This window comes from Erpetoichthys calabaricus, chromosome 7 (genome assembly GCF_900747795.2).
Source record: "Erpetoichthys calabaricus chromosome 7, fErpCal1.3, whole genome shotgun sequence".
NCBI lineage: Eukaryota > Metazoa > Chordata > Cladistia > Polypteriformes > Polypteridae > Erpetoichthys > Erpetoichthys calabaricus.
Window position 1 is genome coordinate 57,577,269 of NC_041400.2, and position 20,930 is coordinate 57,598,198.

The following is a 20,930-nucleotide window of genomic DNA, read 5'->3' on the forward strand; positions in this document are numbered from 1 at the left end:
GGGGGTATTGGCCGGGATAAACTGCCAGCCATATATCACAACAGAAATGGTTAGATGCCAGAAGTGTTAAATATCAATAAAGGGAGTAAGTTGGACGCCAGCTGTTACTTAAACTAATGTCTTTGACAGAAAGTCCCAAATTGAAGATGGCTAAGGATAGAGTCCATACAAATCTTAAAAAGTTTTCTTTTTGCAGAGAGATGAAGTTAAATGGAACAAGCTAATCCAAAGTGATTTCAGCCCTATATTTAAACCCGTTAGCAAATGTATGCTGTCATACTACAGTGTCATCCATCTCCAACTAAAATATTTGATTCTGTTTATAGGCAACTTTTTGTCAGGAATTCTTTGTTTTCTAAAACTGCTCGTCAGTCAGCTTGGTGACTACAGGCTAAACCATTACAGAAAAGCACAATATTCATATACTATCCTTTTTATTCCAAACAAAGGTAGCAGCACTAATAATATTTTCCTTGTCATCTAGTAATATTCAGTTGATCAACTGGTATAGAACATTATTAGAAAGATTTATAGTTCTCAAATGCAGGTCTCAATGCACTCTGAAATCCAATAGAAGTACAAAGCTTTGTAATTGAGCCTGTGGCTGCTTTTAAAATCTCAGATCAACCACAAAAACTACCTTTTATGCTTTGTCCTTTATATGTGATGTGAACATTGATGCCATGCTGTATGTGATGACCTTGCAGTACTCTAGATTTAGTAATGTGTGCAAGTATAGGTTTTTGAAAATAATGTATAAAATTCAATATATAGTACATAATGGTTTTCATAGTTGTTTTTATTTTTAATAATACGTGGATGTAATAGCCATCAGAATAATGGCAAAAAATTAACTTTACACATTGTTAAAATAAAAGCATCTGCACTCATTTAAGCAAGCCCCCTATCATTTTTTTTTCTTCTTCTAAAATCTGTAGTTTTGAGGGTTGGCATTCTAGAACTAAAATGTTAGTGAAGCCAGTGATTTGATTAAAAACACTAACTTGAGATATTCACTTCATAGATTGAATTTCTAATGTGAAATCTGTGGCCAGTTTAATCTTTCAGTTGGTTTGTTTTTATTGTCTAAAAGCCGTATTTTTTTCTTCTGGTCAGCTTCCTTGTGCCCATGCCGTGAGCAGCATGATTATCTTTGGCTTCCTGATGCAATTTGCTTCAGATTACAGGAGCAAAACAAAATATGTTTTTTGGCAATGAAAGCAATACCTAAACCACACAGATTCTGACTTTAAAAATATATAATTTTTCTTGGACTGTTTCATAAGCTCAGAAAGTCTTTTTTTTTCTAGAATGTGTCGGTGGAAATTGGTAAAAGTATTTTTTTTTTCATGTAAGCTTGTCATTAGGGGAATATTTGTTGAAAGGACATAGCTAGACCTGCCATACTTAATGAATATTATAGCAAAAATGACTTAAATTTACAATAATAACAAAGAGTTTCCCTGAACAGTTTTATTTTTTAATCATAGGTGGCCTGTTGGGTGCAGACCTCACAACTGGTGCTGGCACCAGTGCTGGTAAGTGCCTTAATGTGCCACTCATTATGCATGTAAGAGTTCAATTTAAAACAGTGACGTAGACTAAGAATCACCTAAGCATGTTTTTAAACATATATATATATATATATATATATATATATATATATATACACATAGATATACAGTATGTAATTTTTTATACTACTCTGAACGTTGAAGAAGCATGTAAAAAAATAAAAGTATCAACTGAAAGCATGCATTAATTGCTTAAAGTTTTAAAATTGAGAATATTGATGTGCCAGTATGTACAGATGGCAAAGTAACATGTGACAATTATATTTCCATTCATTCCCTAAAGAGTGGAGTGGCAGATAAGGCTTTAAATTAATTAAAATGTTCTCAAAAATTGCAGTACATTTTTCAAAAATAGTTTGTTTAATTACCACGTAATATAGTCACATAGTAAGCAGCTCTGCAATGGACTGGCATCCCATCTAAATTAAAGTCCTGCCTTGAGCTCGGAGTCGCATAGCTAGAACCTAGCTCCCACAAGACATTAATGCAATAAGCAGCTTTGAAAATTAATACATTTCAAAGAAATATTATTTTAATCATAATGTGACCATTTACCACATTGGACATTAAACCGGGCAGCACGGCGGCGCAGTGATAGTGCTGCTGCTTCACAGTTAGGAGACCTGGGTTCGTTTCCCAGGTCCTCCCTGTGTTTAGTTTGTATGTTCTCCCCGTGTCTGCGTGGGTTTCCACCGGGTGCTCCGGTTTCCTCCCACAGTCCAAAGACGTGCAGGTTAGGTGCATTGGCAATCCTAAATAGTCCCTAGTGTGTGCTTGGTGTGTGTGTGTGTGTGTGTGTGTCCTTCGGTGGGCTGGCACCCTGCCCAGGGATTTGTTCCTGCCTTGCACCCTGTGTTGGCTGGGATTGGCACCAGCAGACTTCCGTGACCCTTTGTTAGGATATAGCGGGTTGGAAAATGACTGACTGTCTGACATTAAAACTGCAAAGCTGCCTGTTCTTTCTACAACTCTAACTTGGGGCTTGTAGTGGTCCTGCATTTTTCCATTTTTCATTGGAGCATACCAGCAGTAAATACCTATCAGGTATCGCTCTCTGATGTAATGCTAGAAAAATCATCCTGATTGAAACTGCAAGGGGGTATCTCTCACCAGTCTAATGTATGTATATCATACAGGTAACCCCACCCCACCACCATCGATTAATAAATCGGGTAAAATTTTCAACGCATCAGGAGGAGAATTAAGAAGTTGACAAAAACACAGAGTACCAACATTTATTTTTTTCTACTACAGGTACTGCTCTATCATGTAGTCATGTAAACCTGTACAATTTACTTAAACTATTACGTAGTTACATTTTAAAATAGATACACAAACAATGACTCTGTATTTGTACAGCCCCATGTGATGACATTTGCCAAAGAAAAAACACTATATAAAATAAAGTTTTGTTATTTCTATTAATAGAAATAGTTAATCTCCACTAAAATCACATTCTCCCTTTCATTTAAAACATTAAAAACCAGAAAAATGTTAGTAGAACTATAGGACACTATAGGACATCCATTTGCAGTTACCAAAACAAACAAATATAGCAAGTAAAATGACCCACTTCTGCTTGTTCCCTCCATAACAACATCTAATTGTTGATGTATGTGTTGTTTTCACTTGTTAGGGAGAGGAAAGACAGCTGAACCTAGTCACACAACAAGTGTCACCTATATTCATCAATTTTCTCAATCCAGTTTGTCTATTGTATAGTCACAAAGAGCCCGTTTCTATGATGGCAACATTAAGACACATAACAGGAACCAACTATGGATGAGACACTAATCCATCACAAAACCCATTGTAATAAGAATGACCAAGAGACATTGGAAAGGTTTGGTGCAGCCACCCGTATAATATTTCCCGGCTGCAAAATCGATCAAAAAGAACAGACATGTTCACACGACTGAGTCCAAAACAGAACTGACTATTGTCTTAAGATGGCGGCTTTTAAATGCCCACAGAGGATGTGATGTTATCAGGACCAGAAGCGGAAGAGACATTGTCAGTTGCCCCAGAACTGGGTGGGATTTCCCAAGAATGGTCTGCAAGGAATTGATAGAGAGAATCAGTGCACTTCGCCACCCCCTGGTCTGGAGTGGAATTACATCTGTTCAGGCCCTTTAGCTGTCCCCTAAACATGCTTGTGTGACACCATGCATCCACTCACTCACACCCATGTATATCAGGCATATTTACCCAAACATGGACATTTTTGGCATGCAGGGAGAATTTACTCTTGGTTCAGACATTAACAAGATCATCAGACATCAGACAGGAATCAAGCTTATATTCTTTAAGTGGTGAGCCAATAGCACTAACCATTGTTTCACTACGCCATCCCCTCATCCACACAGTCTTGATGTATCATGGGACACTGTTGCTTTATTTCTGGGGCTCCATATATACAAAATAGGGTCACTTTTTATCTGGCTTTAGTTTCCCAGTCACAACTACTGGAAGGATTTTCATTTTATACCAGCAAGGCCCACTTTGGGCCAAAAAAGGCCCACTGGTTGCTTTGTGAATTCTTATCACAACTTCTCTCCAGCAAACCTTAAAACCAACCAAAATATGCAGAATTACAGAAAGGCTTACAAACAGTGTCTTATATGGATGTGAAATATTGACAAGCAAATGGTTATAAATGAGTTAAAATTAAAGATGTTATTAATTAATGCAGGCAGTTTGATTTAAACATGTCAGTTGTGTATGATTTCACCAGAGGCTTATGTTAGGTCACGACAAAAATGTAATCTGCTTGTTTCAGTTATTATTCTTCGTATGTGTTGTTAGTATAATCAATAAGGGAACACAAACACAAAAAACTGCATTTGCCTTATGAAAGGAGTTTTAAAAGCAAATAATAAATTTGAAAATAGGAGTTAAAGGATTTTGTTACAGTCCGAGCAGACATAAAATACTATAATTAGAACCGAACCTAAATTTACTTAAAAAGATGCATAGTGTTAGCAAAGCCTGTTGTTTATCTTGACTTGCATGCAGTGACAGGATAGACGCTCCACAGTGGAAAAGGATAAGTAGAAGGTCAAAAAGAGGTTTGACCGTCTAGGCCATGTGTCATCGACTAGACAAAAGTACCATTTTTAGCATGCATTCTCTTTGCCAAATACTGAGAAACAACCATTAAATGTATTCCTTCTTAGAAGAACAGAAGGCACTGTTGTTACTTTATGTGCTGACTGAATAAAAGAGAGATGTCAATTAAGAAATTATCCTGGAATATCATTACTTCTTGTTTTTCAGATAAACACTTTTTTATTCAGCCATTTTTCAACACTGCCCAGCATATGTTTCAAAAAATGTAGACATGCCATTTGTGTTAAAGCTTTAAAAATAAAGAGTTAATTATTGACAATATAGCCTAGACTTTATCATATTTTGAAAATGTTGCCAAGAAATGACTAGTGATGATTTAAACCAAAGTACTTGTTCTGGTGTTAACCTATATATCATGTTATGCAGGTTTTTAATAGTAAAAATTGTGACTTCCAAAATTTAAATAGTAAAACACAGTACAAACTTAGTGAGCGAGTCTCATTTATTCTTTTTGAGTCTGGATAAGGAGCCCTGTGGTAATATGTATTTGTTAAGTTTTACTGTATCTTTTGACATTATCTTTCCAAGCTGATCTTTATATTTAAAATTCATATTTTATATTTTTATAAAATATAAATAAATATATCTAAATTTATATTTTATTGATCCTAAAATTATGAGTGGCAAAATGAAAACACTGGGTGGTGGAATGACTTTAAAACACATGCAAAATTTGCTTTTATTTCAACAGTAGAAAATGGAGACATTTACCTTGGTTCAGAATATGTTGTGTAGCATGGAGCCAGTTATTTTGTTAGTTTATTATGCTGAGTAACTTCCTTAAAGCCACCCACACATTTACCTCAGTTTTTTTCCTAGGACGGAAATAAAACTTTTGCAAATGATAGAGATATTTACTTGGGATTGCTCTTAACCAAAATTATCCACACACACAGTTCTCATATTCATTTTTAAGGTACATTATGGTTAAATGTTGAGACCACTCCAGTGCAAACATTTTGATCTTACCAGCTGGTAAAAGTGTCTGATGAGGTTCCTGCAAACTTTGAGCATCTTCAAAGTCAAAAAATTGTTTTCAGACTCCACTAAGAGGAGGTTTTTGCTTGATCTTTGCTACCTAACAATAAATTTACACATTGTATGAAAATTAAAAATGTATGACTTGCCAATACATGTTGACTGAAACAAAACTGTTTTTTTAGCTCTATATCTAAAAAGAGAGAGAGGCCATTGTGTTAAAATTGCACTTAAATATATAGTGTGCTAGCTGAATGCATTAAAATCAATGCAGTCTTCAAAATCCTTTCTTGCATTATTCTGTCATTTGATTTTTTTTTTAGGTTTGTTCCATATTTTCCCAAATGTTAAATTTGGTCTGTCCTTGCTAGAATTTAATTTAAATTATTACTGTGCAACGTAAATATTGAATTATCTGCCAGACAGTTCTTTTTCTGTATTTTTCTTTTACTTAAACTCACAAATATCATGAACAAGCAACATTTCAGAATTTTTAAGCTACAATGAATCATACATACAGTTTCTCTTGAGGCTGCACAATACCATATTCCATTTTTACAGGAATACTAGCTTGGACCGTGCTATGTGAGAAGCATCAGGCATATTTGTCCTGGATGAATATTTACGTTACATTTAACCCACTGAGCAGCAGCAGACAAGCAAGTTGCTTCCGCAATTCATAGAATAGACCAAGAGAGGCCTTTACTTAAAACACAGTAGTGAATGACTCTTCATTCTATCAAAACACCAGCAAGCCTCAGATCAAAAAATGTCTTGACTGAACCTGACATTATTCATAAATTGTGTATGACGCTATATAATACCCAAGTATCAGCATTCCGAATATCCAAGATTTTCTTGAGTGTCCCAGTAATATTATTTGTAAATTTCTCAGCTTATATAATTTGAAAGGCTGAAAGTTGGATGAAATTAGTACGTTTGTGTATTGCCAAAATCACTTTATCATTTTATAGTACTTTAATACTGTGTCCTTTCAACTATTCTGTTTCTAAAAAATAACTTTTAATTTTACGACAAAGTAAAGTATTTACTGTATTTGTTTACTGTTGTTACTCAATTTCCATTCAACAAAATTCAAATATACTTAGCCAATAAAATTGAGTTAGTATTTTTGCAGAATAGGAGAGAGTGAGAGATTCAGTGGCTATATCAGACTGCACAGTGGTTTAAGTGATTTGTCTAAATTAATGTCCCATGTTAAAAGAGCATATTTCCATTCCGTATTTGTGTGTCTGAAAGGAGAAACTGGAGGTTGGATGAATGTTTAGGTAACATACAGGGCTATCCAAAGCTTTTTGGTGTTTGATTTGTGCTTCATTGACCTGTATCCACAACTCTCAAGGGAGACTTAGGGGTAGTTGAGCTTGAACTTGTCACCAAAGCACAATAATAAATGCCATTTAATCATATCAGTCAGTGTACCATCAAAGGATGTAATGCTTTTACTTTTGATACCAGTTGCTACATTGAAATCAGGACAAATGTTTGTGGATCAATTTTGCTTACCAGTAGCTTTTGTTTGAATTCAGCAATAATCATTTTTAGAATGCAAAAAACATTCATTATGTTATATACCTAACCTATAGCATTCCAAAACTTGTGATTCCAAACATGAAATCAATTTTTATTATTGTTAAAGAAACAAAAATAATGAAATCTACTTAATGAACCTTTAGTGTATTTCTTCCTTTACACGGTTCAGGTTTTATGTTCAGCAAAACAGGTACTATCAATGAGGCAATATCTTCATTTTAAAAATTACAAACTGTAATTTTTTCTTGTTTTTCTTTGTGTTACATTATGTTGTCAATGAACTCATTATTTAATAAGATTATTAAACTCATATTGAAGAGCATTTCACATTTTAAAATGTGATACATGTGAAAATGAAAGTAAAATCTTGAAGGAATAACCAAATATGAATATGCCTCTAATAAAATGTAAATATAGAATTAAAAACAGCTATAATAGAGCATGTTAAAAATCAATACATTTGATTGAACACCTACATTTAAAAAATAAAATAAAGTATTAATTATCATTATGCCACTCTGCTAAAAGTGATTTACAAAACCATCAGAAAAAATTATAGTAAAAAATAATGCATAAATAAATGTTGTAGATTTAGGCAGTGCAGTAGGAACACATACAACAATAGAAAAGACAAAAAAGAGGGAATGAAAAAAGTGATTCACCGTTTATGTCAATTTATCTTTGACTTCCATAGAGAAGAGATGGACTTTTATTTGAAGGTCAGTGCACTTATGGGAGCCCCTAATAAACATACATGTTATAATCAGAGCATCCCAGATTTGTTTGTTTTGTTCGTGGTTATCACAAATAAAATAATGAATATACCAGATTTTCTTGCTAGAGGAACAACAGTAAAGGTACTTTTAATTTTTTTCCCCCAAACCTCTCCACTGTTCCTAAAGCATCTTTAGATGCTGGCTCTATTTCACAGAAGATATACAATATATTATCCTATAAGTATATTTTAGAATATTCTGTGAAGCATTTACTGTCAATTAGTGTAGTTCCATATCAGTGAACTTGCTTTCCTCTGTGTATTGGCTTCTTTTTCAACATATTCAGCATTCAGAATTTTTTTTCTGAATTATTCTAAGATGAACTGAGATGCCATTAATGTTGTTTTATTTGGAGCAGGAGTCACAGTTTTATTGTATGCATTAAAAACAGCAAATTAAGACTTCCTTAAGAAATGCAGGCAATATTGAAGGTGTTTCCATGGAAACAAACACACTTGTTACAGCAGTTGAGTGATTAATTTGAAATAATAGTGTGGCAGATGTAAGCAAGAGCAGAGGCGTTCCTGATAGGAACCTTTGTTAACACTAACAGTGGGAGTGAGAGTGACAACAGTAGGTTCTCTCAATCTAGAAGGGAAAATAGCATACCAGTGCTCATACGGTCTCTGGGGTACTCCACAGAAATAAACTAAGAGTCTTAATGTAGCAAAAGCAGCACAAAGCTCAACAGAATTACTTTTTTTCACCTTTCCAACATGTTCCAACTGTTACACCTTACCGCTTGTTTCACTTCTCCACCTACTATATGCAAAAACACACCAAACTCTTTTACCTTTCAAATGTTACCACTAAATTGTTCAAAAATATTTACGTGTGTTTCTAAAATATGTTGATCTGTGCAACTACAGTCCAGTGTTAGGGTTACAGGAGGCTTCAGCCTGTCCTGGTAGAATGGTATACAAGGCAGGTGCTAAACCCGCCTTTGGCGACAGTTGTTCACACTGCACACTCATACATACACCTTCATTCAATCAGAGTGGATGAATTTAAAGTCGCCAGTTAACTTATTACACATATGTTTGGAAAGTTGGAAGGGAAATCCAGAGCACCTACACAGAAAACTTTGAGTATTAATACTGTTTATGATTGGAACCGAGTCTCCTAGAGCTGGGAGGTGGCACCACTGAAGGTCAATTTCACTCTAAACAATATTTAGAATGTCTGAATTGGATTAACTACATCTGAGAATGAGATGAACCCACATTTTCCAGTACTGGCCCATGGAGAATTGAAACCAGAAGTACTGGGTGCAAGGAAGATGCCGTTCCATCACAGGGCATAATTCTGTATAAACACCCACAAACACTATCGGTTCCGTCAGGTGAATTTTGAACTACCAGTGCAGGACTTTTATAGTACCTGAATACCCAAGAAAAGCTTATGGAAATATGTAAAGAAAATTTAAACTCTAAACAAGTTGTTTCTGAGCTTCTGATGGAACTCAGGTCCCTAAAGTTGTAAAGCAGCAACACATCCTGAGGTAGAACCCGGGTAAATGAAGTTGTAAGGTAGCAACACCAATAGTGATGCCAACCCATATCAAAGGCTGTGAGAAGAAGCACAGCTCAAGATTTTTTTTAATATACTATGGTATTATATACATTATAGTGTTTAAAAATATAGTGATTAAAGAAGTATATGACGACATATTTGACTTGGCACAGTGGGCCCCATAGTTTCCCAGGACACTATGTTGGAATAATCAGGAAAACCATTGACGAGAACAGGACATTCTGCCCAACGAAGCTTGCCAAACCTATCCACCTAATTTCTCCAAAATGCTGTAGTTTAGTCTTGGATATTCAGCATATGTTACTTTTTCATTTTATGGTACTAACCCAGCATTATAAATTGCTTTGACATGCATAACCATGTGAATCTAAATTATCTCTTATTTTTTTCTGTTGTAATTTAGTATTGGAATTGTATATCTCCTTTTCATGTTACAAATTGTAACTTGAAAACTTTCATTTAAAAACAAAACCCTTGCTTCAAATTAAGGTTACATTTTTTAGGAGAACATCTGTCTTTCATTTTCTAGCAATATATGATTAGAAAATGTATTTGCATCTGACATATCATTCCTCCCACTTTTAAGTGGGGCATGGATTCTGTCACTTTGCACTCAGACTTTAAAAGAAAGTAAATACAGATGCCAGCTCCTGAGAACTTCCCAAGTTGGCCAGAAAAAAACAGGATGGGAGCTTTATAAAGTTTACATAAATACATGGTTTAAAGCAGATAAAGTGATTGATCTGGTAGAGTTGTTTGCCCCTGACAGACGTACTGTCTTTTGATTAAATGTATTTTTTTGTTTTCTTTCTTTTTTTGACTGCATTTCTGATTTCTCTAGGATAGATTCCAGCTCCCCATGAATTTATAATGGAAAAGGGATTCCTGGAAAATAGATGAAAAAATACATACATATTTTTTATCAAATCCCATATGTTATAGTTTATAGTTAATAATTTCAAAAATAAATGCTTTTTAGATTGAACCTCAGCATTTATGTAGCCCTGGACTGTTCAGAGAAAAGTCCTCCCATCTTACTGACACACATTTTATATTTCATATTCAGTTGTATTGTCTTGTCATTTTCTTTTTTTGCTTAACAAATTAATGTATAACGAAGCATACACCGATCATTTAATATGAAGTTGTAATTATAAGAAACTGGAATTAATTAATCAACAGTATCAATTAAGACATCTGAAGAATGTACTGCAAGTACCATTAAAGTTTTACATTTTGTAAAATTGTGTTATTTTGGTAACTCATAGAACTTGCAGGACACACACACACACACACACACACAAAAAACCCTTATACCTTTTCAGAAACACAGGACATTGCTCTGAAATTTGGTGGCTATTCCACTTTGCCAATTAAATGCACTTCTTAAAGTCTTTCTTCCCCACCACCTTGCCTGCTCTTCTGTTTCTGGTTGCATGCTTTCTCTGCTACTGAGAGAATTATTATTTTAACTCACATCCAACCCCTCTGTTATCCATATGGGTAACTCATGTGTCTGTCAAATGATCCAGGTCAGTGGTTATTCCAGAAATGAATGAAGTCTACAAATTCAAACATTACTGGAACTCCGTGCAAACCCAGATGTTTACTCACTTTAATTTGTAAGGCTGCATAGGAGCCTTGTTCTACTAGCTCCCAGGACCCCCAGTACAGATTTCCTGATTGGCATTACTCTTCTAAGGAATAAACAGGATTTAGGGCATTTTTGTGCCAGTCTCCAGATAAACTTGCCATAACAAAGTGTCCCCATAATGTCACACTCAGGTACTTACTGTGTTTTTTTAAATGGGGCTGCTGCCCTCTAGTGGTATCTGTTAGTTTAAAAAAGCCTTCTGGAAATGTGCTCCTCTGGTCTTTGTTGGGACTCTTGATGTATTGCCTTGCTCTAACTTTAACCTATTGTTCAGTTATTCTGATAACCTTTTGTTCTTGTGTACCACTGTCACAGCAAGTGTGCCTCTTTTACATTAAAAATTAATACATATATTTATTTAGTTTATATAGTTACACTTTAAATGTCATTTTAATACTGTCATTTTTGCAATGCAGTGTAGAATGGATGGATTGCGTTTGATGGACCAATATGTCTGTTCTGTATCATATACAGTATGCTGTATTAACAGACTGTGTTCGTTCTGTTTCACAAATTGTGCTAAGGTCTTGGTTCTGTCCTGCATATAATCTTTGTTTATTGCCGATATTAACTATTTCAAAAATAAATATACAAATAAATTGAAGCCACATATTATTATAAATACAACAAGATTATAGTGCTTTTTACAAACTATCACCTTGTGGGCACAATCTGAAAATGTAAGAACTATAACTATTTAAAATGAATGAAATATCAGTCATGTCAAAAGAGACAGAAAAATACTAGTGGACATAAATGTAGTTTTCACTAGATATACAGTAGTTTCAAAATGTTACTTGTATACAAGAATTTATTTTTTGTTGGAGTTTGTGTAATTAAATGGTAGACAGCATAACAAAAAAAGAGTCTTTTATAAACTCAAGTGGCTTATTTTAGGATGATTGAATATGTTATATTATTTGCCATTTTCACTCCATTTAAGAGAAGAAAGCCTATGTCTGTAATTCTGTTATCATTAAGAACATGCAAGAAACCACAGTGTGAACAAGTAGGGCATTTGGTGGATGTCAATAATTATATGACATTGCTAAAGATAGCTGATAAACTGTGATGTGCAACTTAGAACTTCTCACTTAGGAATGCAATTGCTATATCGTACCACAGCACATTGACAGGCTTTTTCATACTTCCTTCCTTATCATGAAAAAATCTGAGAAACTAGGACTGATGCTTTTTTTTTGTATGGTTTTCTATTGATGTGGGATTTGCTATTCCAGCTGAAGAAGACTGCATGGTTTTCAGACCAAGTATGATTTCTAAAGTCTGACCTCACCACTAGTCTTGTACAGCTATGATGAATGTACATTCTCAGTATATATTCAAAAAGATAAAGTGAAATGGACCAATGTAAGTGTTGTCTTGTGCAAGATTTATTTTAGGACATGAACCAAAGTTTTTTTTTCTTCGAAAATGTTCATGATATAATCCAAATGTGGTTTGTTTGCTAGGGCAAAAATTTGTACCTTACTCAATTTAAATGTATATGGATAATAAAAGAATACCAAAGAAGTCCACAATTATCAGGATTAGTTATTACTTCAATACATGTTGTGGCCAGCAGGGGATGCACCAGCTCCCCAAACCTGACATAGTGCTTATATATATAAGTTCCTATATATTTAGCATAGAGTATGCCTTTAAAGAGGTAAACCTAGTCTCCTGCTTCAGAAATTTCATTTTATGTATTTTTAAGTAAAAAATGGACAAATACACCCATTTAAGAAAGAAATGATGGTTTCCTTGACTTTGCAGTAGATGATTGTGCTGATTTTTACATTTTTATGTGATCATTAGAAACGTGAAATAGAGAAAAACAAAGTTAAACATTTGTTGATTCAGTTATAAAGGTTTGGTAGGAGGCTGGACAAATTGAAACAAAACCTCACATCTGCAGAGATCTCCGTTCAGTCCCCAACTTCCTCACTGCCTATGTTTGCACATTTTTACCACAATTGTGTGGGATTTTCTGGACGTTACAGCTTCCCTCCACTTCTCAGAGATTCGTAATGTTAAGTTGATTGTTGATTATAATTTGGCCCAGTGTAAGTGAATAGGGTCTGCAAAACCATCCTTTACTGCACCTGATGTTGCCAGGATAGAGTACAGGATTCAGTTTTTCATCTAATATCTAAGGTGTTCTTCTCATACAGGAAATGGGTATGGAAATCATCGTAACTCACCAGGTTTGCTGGTCTCGCCTGGAAGCATGAACAAGAACTTGCAAGCAAAGTCACCGCCCCCAATGAACCTGGGGATGAATAACCGCAAGCCAGACCTCCGAGTGCTCATTCCACCAGGCTCCAAGAACACAATGCCATCAATAGTAAGAAACATGTATTATTATGATCCAATATGTTATTCTATTAATTTTAGAAGTAATATACAGTCTGTAAATCTAAGAAATATGTACAGTAATGGTGTTCCAGTTTCAGGTTCATGGTTTGAATGTTATCTGTGTAGTTTTTTTGTATTGTCTCTGTGGTCGTGTGGATTTATGTTTGAAATTCTGTTTTAAAATGAAAGGGCATTTCTAAACCAACTTAGTTTGTTTTTGTGCTGCTCAGAGTCACATTATGAGAGAGTTCTTGCCTTGGGCTCCCATGAGCCGAGACAGATTGCCATTGTTACAAAAACAAGTGGTCAAAAGTTGTAAACTGTGTGGAAGAGTTAATGCTTAGCTGGCAAAAAAATTTTGTGATGTAATAAGTTGAATAGTGTGAAAAAAGATAAATGATTTGCAAAAATGGTATACTCCAAGGAAAATACGTCTTTATATACAGAGGGTATTTAAATTTAAATAGTAGGGTTTAAATTAACAGAAACAAAACATGGCCATGCCTATATTGTTTAGAAGACCCATAATCAGGTAGTTTTGAGGTATTTACTGTTTATCTATACTTACCAGCTTCCAAAATATGCTTGTTTTACTACATCATTTTACAATGAATATAAGCCAAGGTTCTTTTGTGTACATTTTTTCCAAACATGAGTTTAGTGATTTCTGTTCATTGACACAATGGCTGACCTGACATGCAAAATTGCAGTATTCATCCTGACTGCTTAGCGGTCCAGGTAAACAGCCTACAGCAGGATATGTAACCTAAGTGTTTGAATCTACTAGGTTAAGTGTTCCATGTCACTGCCACAACACTGTTATTTAGTTTTGATGATATTTATTTCTGTAAGCAACTCTGTGTATTTCTATTGCTTTGGTACAGTACAGCAGAATGAGAGTAATTGACCAAAACATGAAATTGTGTTCAAGCACTCGCCTCACTATATTTTGTGGCACTATGGATTTGGTCATTAGATTGTAACCCAAATTCCCCAAAACATTTGGCAGTGTTAATAAGAACAGGAACAGAATGATCAAGACATTTTTGGAAGCAGCCATTCAGGCTTCAGTCGTAAAGCACAACAGTGTTATAATAGGCTCATTCATTGTGCATGTTAGACCAAAGGCTGTAATGCAGAAGTATTGTTGAGGGCCATTCACACTATAATGTTTTAAATGCACTTAGAAATAAGCAGAAGCTTTGTACAAAAGCATGAGCAAAACTATAAAGTGGACTACTTCCTGTTATCAGTAAATCTAAATGTTTACAAACCCAGAAATGAATTTGACACTTTCTTTAAATATTAAAATATTAAATTCTCCTGGAAAAAGTTGAAAAACTCTAGATTATTGTCTTAATTTGGTGTTTACATTATAAACAGTCAATAACCCGGAATTGTCAGCATACTGACCAAACAGAGGCTGCTAAATGTAATATAGTTTGCTGCATTAGAAAGAATACTAGACAATGTTTCTAAAATACAAGCCCACTTTTACTTCACTTAACTAAATAAACTAATTATTACTTATTGCTCCCTTTCTGTGCTGTCAGTCAGAGGATGTTGACCTGCTGTTGGTAAGTGGGAGCATTTTTTACCCTACAGTCACAGCATCAACCCCTTAGTTCACCAGGGAATATTCTGAAAATGCTACTAATGATTTCATGCATGTGGCTTAGCACTTTAACCACAATAGAAGGTGCAAGTCTGCCCTCTTCTGGCCAATTGATGAACTACACTATATTCTACAGAAAGATAATCACTCCAAATCAGATTTAGAGCATTTATGTTTTACTCTCTAGGCATATGAGAAAATCAATAGTTTATTTTTATTTTTGTATTTGAATAGCACTTTGCACACTGAAAAACAAATTCTGTAGCTGGTTATACACCTTTTGAGTTTTTCATTCTCTCCTCTTGCTACCAAAATTAAGTAACCATTTATTTTTTTTACTTGTGCTGCTCTTGTTGCCTTGGAGACAGTGATGCAAAATGTTACTATGGTGACCGATAGTCTCCTAAAGTGTTGTAAATGATAGGGTTGGCAAAGTTCATTGGAGCCGCATGTTAAATGATTAATTTAAATTTGAATTTTTGAAAGGCTAAAAACAAATCTCCTTTTCGTCCTTTGTTCAACTTAGAAATGTATTAAATCAAATTTGTGAATATTTGTTCTTAAAGTTCTATTTCATATGTATTATTGCAGAATCAGAGAATAAATAACTCACAGTCTGCACAATCATTGGCTACCCCTGTGGTTTCTGTAGCAACGCCTACTTTACCAGGGCAAGGAATGGGTGGATACCCATCAGCCATTTCTACTACATACGGTACTGGTAAGTATGACTGACTTTTTAACAGAGAACACATACGCTATGGTCCAAGACAGACAAGACTATTGTATAATATTTTGATGAGTTAGTATGTATTAACAGCCCCCTAAATAGTTTCCATGCAAATAAAGTAAATCAATGTTTCTATGGATCAGATATATCTACTATCAGTTTGTAAATCTTATTTAATTTCCATAATAGATTATAATTCAAACTAAACTTATTTTATATTATGAAAAGAGTCATCCACTTGTATTTATGTATGTATATGTGTAGACACACTGAGCACAACTCTCTTGACATTAAGAATCTGTACTTTTACATTTTCCTCCCTATTATTTAAAAGATTGTGTTATGTTACCATCCTTCGGATGAGACATATAAGATAAGATCTGGACTCTCTAAAAGAATCCTGGGCATCTTTTGTAAAGACTTGGGTGTTTCCCGATGTCCTGACTAAATTGCCCATCACAGCCTGGTCATTCTGGCCTCCTGATCATCCCCCATCTCAAACTGGCTAACAGTCTATTACTCCCCTTCACCACCTAATAATGTCTGATGAGCATACCGGTGCAAAATGACTGCTGCCGCATCATCCAGGTAGATGCTGCCCATTGGTGGTGGTTTAAGAGACACCCCCCTGCAACCTATGTAAAGCACTTTGAGCAACTTGAAAAGCACTATATAAATGCAATATCTTCTTCTTTTTCTTATGTTGTTATCCACTTGTCTGAAAAAGTCATGTAACACACATAAACGGTATATGATATACCTGTACATAATCTCATCTATATTACTAAACCACAGTTGTATAATTATATGCACGGACGCAGGACGCACCGAGGCGCATTCGCACAGCGCCTCAGCACCCCAGAGTCAAACCCAGCAGCTTCCCGGAGTCAGTAGGTGGTGCCCAAACAACACAACCTGTAAACTAAACTTGCTCTAATCCACTGTGCCAGCAGTCAGTGTGGCGTATTTGAATCACATAACGGTAATTCAGTATTAAAAGTAAGTTGAATTATGATTCCTAACAGTAAACGACTTCTACCTAACGACACAGCCACAGAAAAACAAAAATGAGACCGCATGGATAAGAACAATAAACGAAGGCTCCTACAACGCGCTTCAGAGACACCAGAAGCAAAGAAGTCACGGCTCCAAAAAGAAAGAGCTCAACTAACGGAAATACAAAAACGAGCCCGTATGGATAAAAACAATGAACGAAGGCGCCCACAACGCACTTCTGAAACAGCAGAGGCAAAGGAGTCATGGCTCCAAAAAGAAACAGCTCAATGATTAGAAATACAAAAACGAGCCCGTATGGATACGACCTGTAAACTAAACCTGAGGTAAAGCGTGCACGCCAGGTTGTACAGTATATATGTACAGATGCCAGAGGCAACAGGCAAGCTGTACACACTACCACCGCTGCCCGAACGCGACAGCCCACACCACCACATGTACCACCTTCATTTAGTACTGTGCCCCTCCAAGCCTGGGTCCGCCACCATCGTCACTTCAGCACGCGAATCCGCCGTCGTCAGCAAACGACTTCTAGCTGACAACACAGCCATAGAAAAACAAAAACGAGACCACTTGGATAAAAACAATAAATGAAGGCACCTACAACACGCTTCTGAAACACCAGAACCAGATGAGTCACAGCTCCAGAAAGAAACCGCTTCAGTACATATATGTTTATTTAATTGAATGAAAAATTTCCCAGGACGCACCCACCCTCCATGATTTTTCATCCCTCCAAATATCGGAGGGAACTGAAAGTGATTGGCATTCTTGGATTTGCGATTCTTTCGAGAATCGCGGGGTTACTGGTACAGTATATAATATACAGTATATTGGCTTGATAAAAGTCAAAACTGTCTTTTTATAGATTATGACTCTTTCATTGATTTTTACATTGCTCAAAATGTTTAGTCTTGTAATTGATAATCCTTCCTATAATATATTTTGGCACATACTGTTAATTAACCCATGATTTTCCTCTCAGTTGTATTCTTAAAAAGAAAAAAGTGCATTCATCCATTTTATTCTTTTATTTTCTGTAATTGCAGAATATTCATTGACCAGTGCAGACTTATCGTCACTCTCAGGATTCAACAGTGCTAGCACTCTTCATTTGGGATCAGTGACAGGCTGGCAACAACAACATTTGCAAAACATGCAGCATTCAGCTCTTGGCCAGTTAGGGTAAATATGCTCTATACTTAGCTGCTCTTATCTTTTGTTTTTGTGTGTGTGTGTTTTCTATTTTTTCTGCCTGTTTTTTTTCAATGCAAGGTCATGGTAAGCTGAGACTGTCATGGCAGCAATGGGTGCACCTTGGCAAGAACCATGGAACTCACTCACATCATTTAGTTCATAGTTGCCAAACAAACTAACAGTATGTCTTTAAACTGTGTAAGTAAACCAGATATCTCAGAGCCAAGCCGTGCAAACACGTAACATGCACACTCGAAACAGAGTGCAGTCCAGGTGGAAAATAAGCCTGAGTCCCAACACTATGAGTGCACAAGAAATAAAATAAAATGAAAAATTACTGTAGCACAGTCGTCAGTATTGGGTCTTTGGAGTGAACAGGTCCCATCTTTGAATTTCTTTATGAAGATGCATGTTGTACTGTCAGTATATTCATCTAACTTTGACCTCTCAGCTGTGTTGTTGGTTATTTAATTTTGCTAGATTGATCTTGTGGATTTGTGTGCATAAGACTGAGAAGGTTTATCTGTGCATCCTACCACATGTAAAAATATCTTGCACCTGGTCAACATTTCTTATATGCCATCATTGATAGAACAAAGTACCTCATGATGGGGGAAGAGTAATGAAAAAAAGATTAGAATATTTGTACACTTTGGTAATAAGTTATTAAAATTGAAGAGTGAATTTGTATGCGTACATGTTTATGAAGACACACATTTATATAGAATGTAATAATAAATAAAAAATACTCAAATATTATCTTTTGTTTCATGTCATTTTAATTGTTTAGTTAAGCACTCAAGTCACTCAAAAAAGAACAAAACAGCTTTTACACAAATAAGGAAAGACAAGAATCCATCTGTCTGCCCATTCATTGTGTCACTAAGTTAAGGTCATGGAAAACTGGTGCATATCCTGACAGCACTGGGCACAAGAAAGGAACCAAATCTGGGTGTGATGCCAGTCCAGTGTAGGGCACACGCACACACTCCCTCACCAGCACCAGATTGACTCCATACACTCAGAGTTTACGTATTCAGTGTAATAGGAAACCATACATACAATTAGTACGCATTTAAGATTATTTAGGAACTTAATGCTTGTGTATTTTGTATTCAATGAATCAATTTAAATATTGTTTAATATGAAGATTAGTGAGCTTTAAACAATACAATACAAAATACAGTATGCAAGGAATTGTTAAGAAAGCATACAGTATGTCATATTTTATCATAGAAAAGTGTAATACTTCTGTTTTTCAAATAATTTAAAAAAATGTTTTCTTTGTTTTAATATCTAGCTATCAGAAGTGAACATTCAAATACATCTAGATTATAAAACATATTTAGTCTGAAATGTCAGCGTTACTTATTTATTCATTTATTTTAGTCATAAGGAAAATACTGGCAATCTGGTTAACCTTAAACACTTTGCACTGCTGACATAGATCTGATGTCTTCCTTATAAACCTGCCCTTCATATGGTTTTGATTTTCCTCCTCTAATCCATCTGATACACTTAGAATTAATTTAAATGTTTCATCTAGGGAAAAAAAATAATTTTAGGATTAAAATACCAATATTTGTAATTTATGCAAAAATATGTGCAATTAAAATAAATATTATTGTAGTGATAGCATTTAAATGTAATATTGTGCTCTATTATTTCCTCAAGCCCATAAGTTTCGATTAATTTTCTATGAAAGAGGGTTACTTTGTTTTCCTCATCTGTTTCAATTTTTTTCCACTAGTTCAAATTATTGTACTCTTCTCTTTTTTTAAAAGATTTTCGAAAAATTGTTATAAATTAAAGTTATTAATTGTTGTCAAATTAAAACTTATAAAATAGGGCCTATCCAGTAATATCAAGCACCAACATATCGGGCTGTATTTGGTCTCTATATCAGCATCAGTTGAACCTCCACCAACATTATGAAGCTGAAATTTTTCCAATCACATTAGGTTATTTTTCTAGTATAAAAGGCCACAGTTTGAAAATTCAGCATTAGCAGTGTACATGCTAAACAATTCCATTTGCTAAAAAGTGCTAAGCTTTGCACACATTCATTGTCCCTGGAAATGAAAATAATGCTGATTTCTATGGAGAATGTTTAAAATCATTCATTTACATTACTTACTGTTATACTTGAAGTTCTTAATTTCCATGGTAAAATGCTGTTATTCCATATGTTTCTATGTTTCCCCATTGTCTTCACCCCTGCCAAAATGGTTGTTGCACAGCCTACTCTAGGAATGCACAAGGTTTTCCCTTATTAAGTAAGATCATCTCTGTTTCAAAGGTCAGGTGAATATCCAGTAAAAACTGCAGAAGTTTCACCTTCAAATGATTATACATTTTTGTGTATGCCACAGGGATTGCTTGGCAAAGCATGTACACTGTGAGAGTGAGATAAACATTCCCCCCATTTGAGAATTTGTTTATTTTTTTTATATCAAAGTGACATGCAGGTCTGATTTTTGACATTCTAAGACATTTAGACTTTCATATTTAAGTTGCAGCAATTGCTGGATAAGAAAATATATTTGTCAATAAATGCATGACGACCCATATTTCAACTATCGCCTTCTAAACAGTTTTTATTCAGGATCAGTACTGTTTTTAAATGTCAAAACTTTCTGATATTATGATCTGTGATTTGTGCCCTTATGTTGTTTATGTTATTAAATTGCATTATGTATTAAACATAAACACACTCTATTAGTCCATCAAGTGCTCCCGGTAGAACTGTTTGTACTTATAATTACAATTACCTCACTATAAACTTGCACTACAACTTTAATATTGCACAACCTGAGCCACT

General features: G+C 35.0%; 1 protein-coding gene across 14 annotated transcripts in view; it reads left to right on the plus strand.

Annotated features, from left to right (window-relative positions):
* Positions 1–20,930, plus strand: part of LOC114654283 (myocyte-specific enhancer factor 2C) — a 187,273-nt gene that overhangs the window by 159,558 nt on the left and 6,785 nt on the right. For 11 of the 14 annotated variants that reach the window (XM_028804737.2, XM_028804740.2, XM_028804739.2 and 8 more), the window contains 4 exons: positions 1,491–1,538; positions 13,370–13,542; positions 15,760–15,889; positions 17,962–18,097. In XM_028804737.2, the coding sequence (XP_028660570.1) occupies positions 1,491–1,538; positions 13,370–13,542; positions 15,760–15,889; positions 17,962–18,097 (487 nt within the window). Of the gene's footprint in view, positions 1–1,490; positions 1,539–13,369; positions 13,543–15,759; positions 15,890–17,961; positions 18,102–20,930 lie in introns of those variants that run through there. The other 3 variants (XM_028804738.2, XM_028804734.2, XM_051930077.1) reach the window with 2 other exon arrangements.